Here is a 14654-nt window from a genome sequence, read left to right on the forward strand (position 1 = left end):
GCTAAGCGGAAGGAGTAGGGGTACAAAAATAGAATTGGGATTGGGAACAAATTGTTAAAGTTGGCGAGAAACAGCATTTGAAACCCCTTTTACATCCATAACATGATATTCTGGAGCAAAATGAGACGTTTGAGATTCTAAAAAATGTATAACGACATGAATTTATTGGCATTTGCTCATAAAATGAAGACAAATCTGAATCAATGATTTGAAATGCAGCACATTACAGTAATGTGTCCCAAATGACAACAGAAAAGAGATGCTCAAATAACCATGAGACTGCATTCACAGCCCATTTTAACCATTCATATTACAATATTTTGGAGAGAAATGACAAGGAAAATGAGTGTCTAAAAAGATGTTAATGAGATGGTAAACATGAAGAAACAAACAATCATTTGCCATCTATTTTACATCCAGAAGATGTCATTTTCAGAATGAAATAAGATATTTAAGATAGGATAAACTTGAAGGACAGCACTGAGATTTATTAGTCATGAAAAAGGGGGAATGCATACAAGAATGGAGGCAGAGCAGAATGAAACGGCCCTCGATTGTTCAAAATGGATGATATAAGAGCAAAACTGTGTATTATAGGATATTAACGGCACTTTGTGGTAAATGACAGTGACACGACTCAAAAGAGAACAGAAACAAGACACTAAAATCAATACAAATAAACATTTGTAACCTATTTTATGTTCTTAAAATGGCATTTTGGAGTGAAATAAGATCCTCAAGCAGGAAAACAAATGGTATGAAAATGTTAAAGTTGGCAAGAAACAGCATTTTACGTCCATAACAGGATATTTTGGAGCAAAATGAGAAATTCGAGATTCTAAAAAATGTATAACGACATGAATTTATTGGCAATAAAATGATAAATGAAATGAAGCCAAATCTTTAGGTTTAAAATGCATCACATTTGACCAAAACGCTGACCATAAACAAGGAGAGAAGGATGGAAATTTTAGCCTTTATCGAAGCTACAATAATCTTATAAATCCTTTTTATAGGACAGTAAAATGGTAAAACTACAGCAATCTATCCCAAATGAGCAAAAATATCAACAAAAACAGCATTTACAGGTCATTTTACTGTCTATAAGATGATGTTTTGCAGTGAAATAAAATATGCAATAAAAAAAGTAAATCGTGGCATTTATCAGTAATGACAAAAGTGAATCACGTACTCGACTGATGCCTGACTTTGTTTGCTTAAAGTTAAACCATATAAAACTAAAGGAATGTTCTGTTAACGTGAAAAGCTTAACTTTGAGTTGATTTTGGCTCTTGAACAATGTATATATAAATACGAGTCTATAAGATGGCCAAGAACACAACAAACATAGATGGATGTGTGTTTAGTTTGGTTTTAAAATATTATTAATTACATTGGGGCAAATATTATTGACATTAGTGGTGATTTAGACTTTTAACCAACACTTGACAATAATGCAGACACTTGAACAGCAGCAAATACAAACAAGACAGCAGAATTAAAATAAATAAATACATTGAAAATAATCAAAAACTGAAATAAAATAAAAATAATTATAAAGTAAAAAAAAAATTGTAAAAAATCATACGAAAAATAAAATATATACAAAATAAAAATGTAAAAATACTGAAATAAATACAAAAACTAAAGTAAAAAATTAATAAATACAAATAAATTAATAAAAAAGAAAAATAAATAAATATAAACATAAATACAAAAATAAAGTAAAAAAATCATCATTCAAAAATTAAAATAAGATGTATACAAAATAAAAATGTAAAAATAAATAATGAAATAAATAAATGACTACAAAAAATAGTTAAAAATAAATAAATGCATACAAAAAATTGCATAAAATATGAACAATAAAATTATAAAATAAATAAATACAAAAATCTAAATAAATAAATACAAAAAGTTAAAAATATCATTCAAAAAATAAAATAAATTTAATAGAAATAAAAAATAATGATAAAATAAATACAAAAAATTAGGTAAAAATAAAAATATAAACTAAATAAAATGTTAAATAAATAAATAAACAACAAATACAATAAAAAGATAAATACATACAAATAATAATAATAAAAATACATCATAATGAATAAAATACAAATTTAAAATAAAAAAAAATTTGAATTAGTATAATTAAATATATAGTTTTAGTACTATTAGTACTATATATTAGTACTTCAGACACAAAAGTAAATTTCACCATTTTTTAAAAAATGTATTAAAAGTAAATGCAACTTCCCACAGTTTGTACTCTGAAACACCAGCTTCATCGTACACACTCACAAGTGTGTATGTGTGTGCGTGTGTGTGTTTTTAGGAGCTCATGGATCAGAAGCACTTCCTGTGGCTGAGCAGGGCTTCCTGCCGAATACTCTGATCTCTTTTAGCCGCTGCGTTAATTTGTAGTTGTGCTTCTGGACAAAACCCAAGAGCTTCCTTTTTATTTTAAAACTCCAACTTTAGGAAATGAACTCAATGTTCATGCTGAGATCCAATCCATCAAACTGACCTTTTTATTCTCCCACTTACAGTTCAGCAGACAAACACGTACTACTGTTCAAACGTCAGGGGTCAGAGAGATTGTTTTAGGAGGGAAATAATACTGTTCTTAATAAAAAAAAACGAAAGAAAGAATGCAGTCGAATGTTCAGAAGAGGCAGTATTTGAGACATAAGTCTCAAAGTCAATTCCTGGAGGGCCGCAGCTCTGCACAGCTTTGCTCCAACCCTGATCAAACACAACTGATCCAAATAACTGAGGTGTTCCAAAGAGTCATGAACACCTTGATTATTTGTATCCACTGTGTTTGATTAGGGTTGAAGCAAAACTGTGCAGAGCTGTGGCCCTCCAGGAATTGACTTTGAGACATATGATTTAAGACATTTAAAGGGGACCTATTTTACCTTTTACATCATGTAAGATAAGCCTTTGGTGTCTCCAGAATGTGTCTGTAAAGTTTCAGCTCCCATCAGATTATTTATTATAGCCTCCAGAATCTGCCCACTTTAGTGTCTGTGTACAGTGTAGCTGTTTTTGTAGCCTGTGGCTTTAAATGCAAACGAGCTGCTTCTCCCCGCCCACCGCTCCCACGTGGGGGGGATTTGGATCGTACTTTAATATCAGGAAATACTAAAAAAAAAAAAAAAAGCTTGTTGTGTTTCTATCACTCTAATATGACTGTGGACACATTATACCTACACACAGTTCTGTCCAAACAGCTTACAAAAGATAATTTTCATCATAGGTGCCCTTTAAAACACAACAAAAGATTTATATATATATGAAATAAATAAAAACAAAAAATAAAGAAAAAAATACATGCATAAAAAATATATAAACAAAATAATGTTAAATTAAATAATTGAATACAAATAAATAATACAAAAAATAAAATGCTAAAATAAAATAAACAAAATAATGTTCAAATAAATACAAATAATTTATTACAAAAATAAAATATAAACAAAATAATGTTAAAATAAATAAATAAAAATAAATTAATACAGAAAATAAAATAAACAAAATAATGTTTAAATAAATAAATTAATTAATTAATTAATACAAATAAATTAATACAAAAATAAAATATAAAAATAATGCTAAAATAAATAAATACAAATACATCAATACAAAAATAAAATAAACAAAATAATGTTGAAATAAATAAATACAAATAAGTTAACACAAAAATAAAATATTAAAAAATAGTGTTTAAATAAATAAATTAATACAATTAAATTAATACAAAAATAAAATACAAAAAAATATAAACAAAATGTTAAAATAAAAAACAAAAAATTAATACAAATAAATTAATACAAAAATAAAATACAAAAATACAAAATAAAATGTAAACAAAGTAATGTTAAAATAAATAAAATAAATTAATACAAAAAATAAAATAAAAAAAAAAAATAATAATAAACAAAATAATGTTAAAATATTAGTTAAATACAAAAAATTAATTACAAAAATAATGTTAAAATAAATAATAAATAAATACAAATAAATTAAGAGAGGCGATCAGGTCACTAGTGGGTCACTTCCCCCTCTAATCACAAAGAGACAGTGTCAATCAAAGCGTTCCTGCAGACTGATTTTATCAAGTTTGATTATAAAAAATAAAATCAATAAATGCTTACTATTAAAAGCTGGCTGTATTCACTGACCGTTGCCACACAATTGTGTTTAAACTCCTTATAAAAGTGATTTCTGCATAATAGATGCCGTTTAAATGGCTGGAGTTTGTAATGTCAGCGCTCGCCACATCATTAGTGAGGAATGGCAGTTTCTGAGCTCTGTGAATGTAAATGTATACGCTGTCGTGTAACCTCAGGCTTTTCTCATGCTGTAGCAAACACTGTAACTGTAGGGTTGACGTGCTGTAATTGCAGTGTTTTCCTTTTGTACGTCTGTAAAAACAAATTCTCATCATCGCTGCATTTTTGAAGTGTTCAGAAAAATATGATGTTTAAGTCTTGTGAAAATGTTTTCTGCAATGTGGGATAGTTTTCCCTCAACTGTTTTATCATCTACAGGGTGAAAACTGTAATCGTGATTACAGAGTAGAGTTTGAGCTGTGTGTACAAAATAGCATTACAGTAAAAACGTTTGGGGTCAGTAAGGATCCACCTTTAATTTATAAAAAGTGACAGTAAAAGGGCTGAAAACTGCTGCAGTTTAGGGTAAAGAAAACAATAATATCAGATTTTTATTTATTTGTTTGATGTAATAAAAGTTAATAATGTTGAGTTTCTAGTACAGATCAATATTTTGCTTCACAAAACCTAAATGTATCATCAGGAGGTCATGATATTAATGCTGTTTTGCATGTATATTTAGATTTTTGACTCTCAAAGTGCCGGCACCCATTGACCTGCATTATAGGAGTCAGCAAAAACAACAGATTCAGCAAAAATCTGCTTTAATGTTCAATAAAACATAATAAAAGACATTATATAACTTTTGGATGAACTAAATCTTTAAGTACATAAATATAAGTGATGTTTGACCTATTAAAATTCATAAAACCCAAATGTATCATCAGGAGGCAATGTTATTACTGTTGTTTTGCATGCATATTAACATTTTTAATTCTCAAAGTTCCGGCACCCATTGACCTGCATTATACGAGTCAGCAAAAACAACAGATTCAGCTAAAAATCAGCTTAAATGTTCAACTAAACATAATAAAAGACACCTACATCTTAGATCACTACAGGTAAAAGCAAATTATATAATTTTTGGATGAACTGTCCCTATAAATACAATAATATAAGTGATGATTGACCTAGTAAACGTAATAAAATACATAAAACCTTGTTATATCATCAGGAGGCCATGATATTACTGTTGTTTTGCATGTATAATAACATTTTTGAAGTGCCGGCAACCATTGACCTGCATTATACGAGTCAGCAAAAACAACAGATTCAGCTAAAAATCTACTTTAATGTTCAAGTTAATGTAATAAAAGACACCTACATCTTAGATCAGTGGCAGACTGAAGTACATTATATCATTTTTGGATGAAACACCTCTTTAAGTACATTAAAATAAGGGATGTATAACCTAGCTAACTTCATAAAATACATAAAGCCTATTATATAATCAGCGGGCAATGATATTAATGCCGTTTTGCCTGTATATTTAGATTTTTTGATTCTCAACACGTTGGTACCCATTGACCTGCATTATAAGAGTCAGCAAAAACAACAGATTCAGCTAAAAATCTACTTTAATGTTCAAGTAAATGTAATAAAAGACACCTACACCTTAGATCACTCGCAGATAAAAGTAAATGATATCATTTTTGGATGAACTACCCCTTTAAATACATTAATAAGTGATGCTTGACTGAGTAAAAGCAATACATTAAATAAAACCTAGTTATATATTCAGTGAGCAATGTTATTAATGTTGTTTTGCATGTAGATTTAGATTTTTTTTACTCTCAAAGTGCCGGCATCCATTGACCTGCATTATACAAGTCAGCAAAAACAACAGATTCAGCTAAAAATCTGCTTTAATGTTCAACTAAACATAATAAAAGACACCTACACATTGGATCAGTGGCAGACAGAAGTCAATTATATCACTTTTGCATGAACTACCTCTTTAAGTACATTAATATAAATGATGCTTGCCCTAGAAAACGTCATAAAATTCATAAAACTTAAATATATCATCAGGAGGCCATGATATTAATGTTGTTTTGCCGGTATATTTAGATTTTTTTTCTCTCAAAGTGACGGCACCCATTGACCTGCATTGTAGGAGTCAGCAAAAACAACACTTTTCAGCTAAAAATCAGCTTTAATGTTCAACTAAACATAATAAAAGTCATCTACATCTTAGATGGCCACAGGTAAATGTAAATGACATCATTTTTGGTTGATCTGTCCCTTTAAATAAGCACTATTATAAGGGATGGTTGACCTAGTAAACCTTATAAAATACATAAAACCTAGTTATATCATTAGAAACTAATGCTATTATTGTTGTTTTGCATGTATATTTACATTTTTGACTCTCAAAGTGCCGGCACCCATTGACCTGCATTATACGAGTCAGCAAAAACAACAGATTCAGCTAAAAATCAGCTTTAATGTTCAACTAAACATAATAAAAGACACCTACATCTTAGATCAGGGGTTTTCAAACTGTGGGTCAGTGAACAAAGGTGGGTCGCGCAACGTCACATAGCTGCAGCTATATTTACATTGCAGTAAATCAAAACCAGTACGATTGACGGCAGTAACTCAAAAACATCTTACCCTAAACATATCTAAAGTGTGTTTCCAACAAAAAGACAAAGCTGGTTATGTTTCACAGCCGTCTTTTTCTTTTAATTCGCTCAACATTACGAGCACTGCTCCGTTTGAGCCCTCGCTATCTGCGTTTAGCCGGTAGAGCTTGCACTGAGCAGAGCTTTCAGTAAGGGACCGTCAGAAAAGTGCTTATTTTATATTTGTTTTATTTTAAACACTACTAATTTTCACTTAAATGAGCACAAACAGTTACTAAAGTAGTCGAATGCTTCATTATGGATCTGCGCATTCTTACATGAACACCTCTGTTATCAAACAAAACACACTGAGAGATTCATTTGCTGCTCTTCCCTAAATGACTATAGTAACTTTAATCAAATGCAAATACAATCAAAAGTGAAATAGATTTTATAGCTTGATTTAATTTCTGGATAGGCCATTGATTTTAATAGGTTAAACCTTTTATTTTATTGTCAATATTTTCTAATGTTTGCTATGTATTCTATCATTTGAAGCTATTTGTTGTCCCATAGTTTTTACATCCCAACATTGATTGCAAATCAATAAATAGCTATAGTGCTATCTGTTAGTTTTCATGTCAGCTAATGTTATGGAAGGGCATAGATGTTATGGAAAATAGAAATAGTAATGTAACAACCCCCATCATTCCTTCCTGAAGCAAATCTGTAAATATTAGATCTATTCAGCAATAATGTTAATTACATTGGCATATTAATCTGACGTTTTCCCACCCTGTAGTAGTCGATCAAAAAGCTATTTAGTTTCTTATGATCAGGGCCAGACGGAATCTGCGGACGTTTTTTGCTATTTCTGCAGAGGATTTTGGTAAAAATCTGCGGAATTATTTTGGGAGTATCCAGCAGAGTATCATAACTAAAACCTTAATATATTAAATAAAAAGTAATAAACTATTGAATAAAAACTGAATGAATTCAGATTTACACATTTACTCAAGTAAATAAACAGAATTTATAATGGGCTAAAAATCTGCGGAATTCTGTGCGCGCAGATTCCGTGTGGGCCTACTTATGACTATACACTAGCAGTGGAGTTTACTGCGATGTGACGGGGCTTGATCATAATCAAAGGGCTTGATCAAAGGATGATCATATTCTCTTCTAAAAGAAGAAGAGTATCTTTTTCAACAGAAAATGATCACAGTTACAGCCAGCATCCCACAAAGAGCACTTCAAGCCTCATTTTGTGCATATCAAATCACAAAATCCAAACAGCCGCACACCATATATCTTTGACTGCTTTGAACAGATACATTTTTTACCCATTTTTCCATATTAAAATATTATGGTGGGTCTTAATTGTCAGGGTTGGTGATGGGAAATGGGGAAAAAGGAGCGAGGACTCAAGTGCAGGAATAATGGGAATTTATTAAATAATAAAAATAAAATAAAATGCAAAATAAACTACCCCGAGGGGTAAAACATTAACAAAACAAATACATACACAAACAAACTTCACTGGGCTGGCTGGTAAGGAACAGGACTGGAAACATGACAAGACAAGGGTTCAAACAACAACATGTGATGACGAACTGGCACAGGACAGCAAAAGTGAGGGGTATATAAACTGTAGAAAATTAACACAATTAACTAATAATGGATTAACAAGGAGGGTGGGACAATACAATAGAGCGCATGACACAGAGACAACACAAGCCATGCGCTCACTTAACAGGACAAGAACATGCAGCCAATGAGAGAACTCATTAACCGCATGCTCATGACAACAAACACAACACTGAAGCACACGACAAAAGCACGTGACCACAATGTAAACACCGAGCCACGTGCTTTGACAAAACACGCAAGACACGAGCACACGATGAATGAAAACACTCACCGTGCGCTCACACATAAGCAACGCGCATGCTTCATCTCAGCGCCAACCAAAACTGAAACCAACTAGACGGAGGCGCCGAGAATAAACAGCGCGCTGCTGACAGAACAAAAACAAACACTAGTACAAGAGCGCGCGCGTCTGAGGGACGCAGAGCGTGCGCGGCCACATCAAGTGGCAGCGCGCACACTCTGCGTACACCCACGACAGCGCGCGAGCGCACACAAAGACAGAAACAGGACCAGACATGGAGTAGTGTCAGAGTCTGCCACCAAAACAAGAATTTACAAGACCAAAGTGGCAGAACCCTGACACTTAATAGTGAATTATTTGGCTAGGTGGGTCCCGGAATTAAAAAAGTTTGGGAATCCCTGCCTTAGATCAATGGTTCTCAAAGTGGGGGTCGCGGGACAATAAAGGGGGGTCGCCTGGTGGTTTCCAAAAATCTATTTATTTTTATTAAACCATAAGAATGACCATATTTTATCCATAACCTTCTGAAGAGAAAAAAAATAGTCGTTCATACCATATATAGTTACTATAGTAGCTTATAGTTACTACTTCTATTGGATTGCAACCCCTGGGGTAATTGCACTGTATTAAAGACACAGCAATAGCGTCAGATGCAGCAGATTTCATAACACCTGGTTAAACTTTGTGGCCCATTATCAGCTCTCATACATAAAAAAAAAAATTAAAAGAAGAATAGACTTGGGTCCATTGGTGTGTGTGCGCCATTGCATGCAAGGTTTCTGTATTTATAACCACCTCAGAGGATATTGGGGGTCACGAGTCACTGGCATTGTCATTTTGGGGGTCGCGGCCTGAAAAGTTTGGGAATCCCTGCCTTAGATCACTACAGGTAAAAGTAAATGATATGATTTTTGGATGAACTACGCCTTTAAATACACCAACATGAATGACATTTGACTGTAAACATCACTAAGAGAGTACATATCTGTCGTTTCCTCCATTAATAATGAACTGGTACCAACTTTCAATTCCCAAATCAGCAAACTAAAACTGGGAAACCCCAGCATGAAATCCCGGGACAAAAGACTTTATTATCAGCACCCAGCCCATTGACATGGAAGAAATGATCTCTATTAAAACACAAACTGATGTAAAGCCTGGGAGGTTTGTCAACTGCCATTTTTGTTTTTACTATGGGAAAGAGCATTTTATTAGCGCTTTAATATATTTTACTGCCAGACAAAAAGAGCGAGGCCTGACTGTAGTGGTTTTTGCATATGCGCTTTATGAACTTCTTTTGTTATGGACGGCTGAGCTGATATTGCCACTAAACTCGCCTCGATCTCGGTGCGTTGTGGGAAAGCGCTGGCGTTTGGTGCGCTTGAAAGGCCGCCATTGTTACCTGGATCTCCTCATTCAAATCAGATGGCAAATTTGACCGCATTTTCATACTGTACGAATGTGATTTGGGTTTGTGGATTTGGCTGCTCGGCTCCCATCGGTAACGCTGAGTGGAATCGACTGCTGCTGTTATTAAAATGATGCCTTTTTTTCTACTCGCTGCGTTCGAGTAATTTATATCCCTCCTCCGGTTAATAGCAATCAGATGGCGGCTCTACTGAGGGAATACTGCGAATTATAGCGTGCATTTATGTATCTGAAGAACCACCGACTTAAAATATGGATAATGATCAACAGACTGCACTCCTGAGAGGCCTTTCTGCTCTCATGAGGAAAATGTTACTGTTATTTTACAGCACTCAGACACTACTGTTTTATTATTTATTAATTTTTATTATGAACAGTTTGAGCTGGTTTTAATGTATATACAGTGCCTATAGAAAATCCTCATACCCTATGAAAACCTATACACTTTCTCACATTACGTCTTGGAAAATAACATAAATGAAGTCGAATGTTTTTTAAGCTACACTTAAACATTATAATCCTCATCATTAACGTAAAAATATCATTGAAATAAATGCAAAGGATTAATCAAAATTAATCAGTGAAATGCCTGGTTTGGTAAAGTGATCAGCTTCTTTAAGTAAAACATTATAAACTTGCTGAGGTGCAAGCAATCACCTGCAAAGGAACTATTTCAAATGGGTATGATGATTTTATATAGGCAATGTATTTCAATATTATTATCATTATTTGCAGTGGTTTTGATTTATAAATATCCCATTAATATTATTTTTTAGCAGTGGTTATGATTTATATATTATTATTATTATTAATAATATATTAGCTCTGTTTTTTTATATATTTTTATTATTATTTTAGTACTGGTTTTTAATTATATATTCATATTATTATTATTACATTAGTACTGTTTAATTTATACACTTTTATTATTATTATTAATATTATTATTTTAGTACTTGTTTGGATTTATATATTTTTATTAATATTATTTTATTAGTATTGTTTTAATTGATGTATTTTTATTATTATTATGTACTGTTTTGATTTATATATATTTTTATTTTTTGTACGTTTTTTTATTTATGAATTATTATTATTATTATAGTTCTGATTTTCATTTATATATTTTATTATTATTTTAGTAATTGTTTTTATTTATATAATTATTATTTTTAGTAGTGGTTTTGATTTATATAATTATTTATATTATTAGTATTTTAGTACTGTTTTAATTAATATATTGATTATTATATATATATATATATATATATATATATATATATATACTATAATAATAATAATTTTATTAATAAAATATATATATATTTTTTTTACATATTTCTACCTTTTTTTAAACTTATTTTTAGTTATGCCAATTTCCTTCCATAACATTAAAAACAGAGATTTAAAAATTTATCAATTGAGACTTTTTATGATTGAAAATTATTATTTTTTTAAAATATGAGTAAATAAATATAAACAAATATTCCTTGCAAAAAAAATACTAAAACTCTGAGGGGGCAAACACTTTTTCACAGCACTGTACATCTGTACATATACTTCCAATACATTTAGAGCATAAACATTTAGCACAGAGAAAGCTGGAAGAATAATGGGAAAACAGGTGGAAACATTAAAAAAAGGACAAAAGCTAAACTCCATAATGCGTGACTTGTTCTGCAACATCTCAGAGCACACCAAAACAAACAACAACAAAAACACCATGCCAAGAAGATGATCATGAATGATCACATTTCACATCATCATCAGGGAGAATAAATAACAGAGACTCACCAGACACCAGCCACTGACCGCTGGGAGAAACACTGATGCTCCGGACCAGACTGGAGTGACCACGATACACCTGATACACACCACACACAAACATAATGAGTAATAGTAGAGCTAACTAATAGTTAATAAAAAAAAGTTGACATTGCAAACTATTTTTTTTTTTAAATATTATGGTAAATATGCATTTAATATTTCATCAAATATGCATTTGATATTTAATTAAATACGTATTTAATATTTAATTAAATGCACATTAAGCATGTAATGAATAAATGCATATTTATTTAATTATTAAAATATTTTATATTTAATTCATATTTAAATAAATATGCATTTTTATGCACTCAATTTATGCATTTAAATATGCATTCTGATTTGAAACAAGACTTAACATTGGATGGAAATACGTTTAAAAAAATTTTTTTTTACTATTTTGGCAAAGATTTTTACTATTTTGTCAATAAAAAAATTGATTATTAACAGGCAAATTATATACATACATATATACATGAACATAGCGCTCCGCATAAACGAGTACAGCCCATTTTGAAATTTATATTTTTAACCATTTCTCTGTGAACAGATTATATATTTATTAATATATAACAGATTTATTAAACAGATATATTCATTAAAATTATTTTCTAGTCACCGAACATTGTTAGAAATAGAAAGAGAATATATTTAAGTTCATGCAAATTATTAATTGTTAATCGTAATTAATTATTAATCGTTTTTTACAGTTTTTTTTGTAGTGGTTTTTAGTTAATATTTTATTATTATTATTTTAGTACTGGTATTGATTTATATATTTTATTATTACTTTTGTACTGTTTTTATTTATATGTTAATATGAATATTATTATTAAAGTACTGTTTTGATTTATATATTTTTATTATATATATATATATATATATATATATATATATATATATATATATATATATATATATATGTATAAATAAATAAATCAACAAAATTTTATATAATTGTATTTTTGTTTCTCTTGATTGTTTTTTTTTATTTCATATTTTTCCCTAAAATATAAATTTAAGCTACTAATTTTAAGATGACTAATTTAGAGCACAAATTTAATATTGTGAAGCTTCCTACAGAAAATATTTATTTAAATTAGAGATTTGGGAGGCTCTCAGTGCAAAACAAACTAAAAAATCATGAGCATTTCCATTAAACTTTCCAAAGAAAACAAACTCAAAAGCCCCAAATCTCAAAACTGACAGGTGTCTAAAATACCGCAGTGTTTTTGTCTGTAGTTTCTCAGTTTAATCACCAAACGCACTGATTTAGTTCTCCTCTTAATCCAGTCCAAAAGAACGACAGACAAACCCGCTTTATAGCCGTCTCAAAACTCTACGCTTTCAACAACACAAATATTCATCTTCTGATCTCTTTCACCCACGCGGGACAGCAAGTCATTAGGTTTCCCGAGCTCGCCATTATATAGAGTCTAGTCCAGAAATAATAGCAGCATCAAATCTACACGTCTTCATAATCGCAGTCAGACTGCAGGAACGTGACGTACCAGAGACTGTGTGGTGGGGAACGGCTGCAGGTCTTTGGGCTTGGGAAGTTTGGGAATCAGGTCTTCTGGGTTCACGTTCACCTGGAGGAAAATAAATAAATAAAAGGACAGAACGTGTCTTAAACACACATCTGAAGACAAAAAGAAGTGAAGCAAGCTCATAAAGGTTTGAAACATGTAAAGGGGGGGTAAATGAAGACAATAAAGTTCTGTCAGATATATACATGTATATGTCATAAGGCCATTTGTTTCATTTTGAATCTTTAGGTTTGGTCTCACAGATGCTACGTGTGTGTGTTTGTGTGTGTAACAGTGTGTTTGTTTGAGACGGCTCACCCTCATCTTCCTCTGTCTGGGACACAGGTAGAGGTCGAGGCAGCGCTCGAAGCGCTCGTGAATGAAGCGTGAGAATGCAGGAACGGCTCGGAGACACGAGAACTTCTGCGGGAGGAAACTCAGCTTTCTGTCCTCGGGGTCCTGTGCAGCCCATGCCAGTCTCTGAAGAACACACACACACACACACACACACACAATAAATAAATCAAATACAATTTATTAAATTAATATAAAATACAACACACACACACAACACACACACAATAAATAAATAAAATACAATTTAATAAATTAATATAAAATACAACACACACACACACACACACACACACACACACACACAACACACACAATAAATAAATCAAATACAATTTATTAAATTAATATAAAATACAACACACACACACACACACACACACACAATAAATAAATCAAATACAATTTAATAAATTAATATAAAATACAACACACACACACACACACACACACACAATAAATAAATCAAATACAATTTTATAAATTAATATAAAATACAACACACACACACACAACACACACAATAAATAAATCAAATACAATTTTATAAATCAATAAAATTACAACACACAAACACACACACACACACACACCAAATACAACACACACACAAATAACGCACACGCACAACAAATAAAATACAACACGCCCACACACAACAAGTACAACACACATACAAGATGCATACAACAAATAACACGCATACAGGCACACAACAAATACAACATGCGTACACACACACACACACAACACACACACAGACAACAAATAAACACACAACAGATGCAACACACAAACAAACACACAACAAATACAACATGCGTACACACACACACACACAACACACACACAGACAACAAATAAACACACAACAGATGCAACA

The 14654-nt window shown here is 31.3% G+C and overlaps 1 protein-coding gene across 1 annotated transcript in view; it reads right to left on the reverse strand.

Moving 5' to 3' along the window:
- Positions 1–14654, reverse strand: part of bop1 (BOP1 ribosomal biogenesis factor) — a 128858-nt gene that overhangs the window by 15294 nt on the left and 98910 nt on the right. Inside the window, 3 exon segments of the mRNA NM_001077735.2 lie at positions 11856–11925; positions 13400–13480; positions 13736–13897. Of these exon segments, the coding sequence (NP_001071203.1) occupies positions 11856–11925; positions 13400–13480; positions 13736–13897 (313 nt within the window).

This window comes from Danio rerio, chromosome 19, assembly GCF_052040795.2.
Source record: "Danio rerio strain M-AB ecotype USA chromosome 19, GRCz13ab, whole genome shotgun sequence".
Taxonomy (NCBI): domain Eukaryota; kingdom Metazoa; phylum Chordata; class Actinopteri; order Cypriniformes; family Danionidae; genus Danio; species Danio rerio.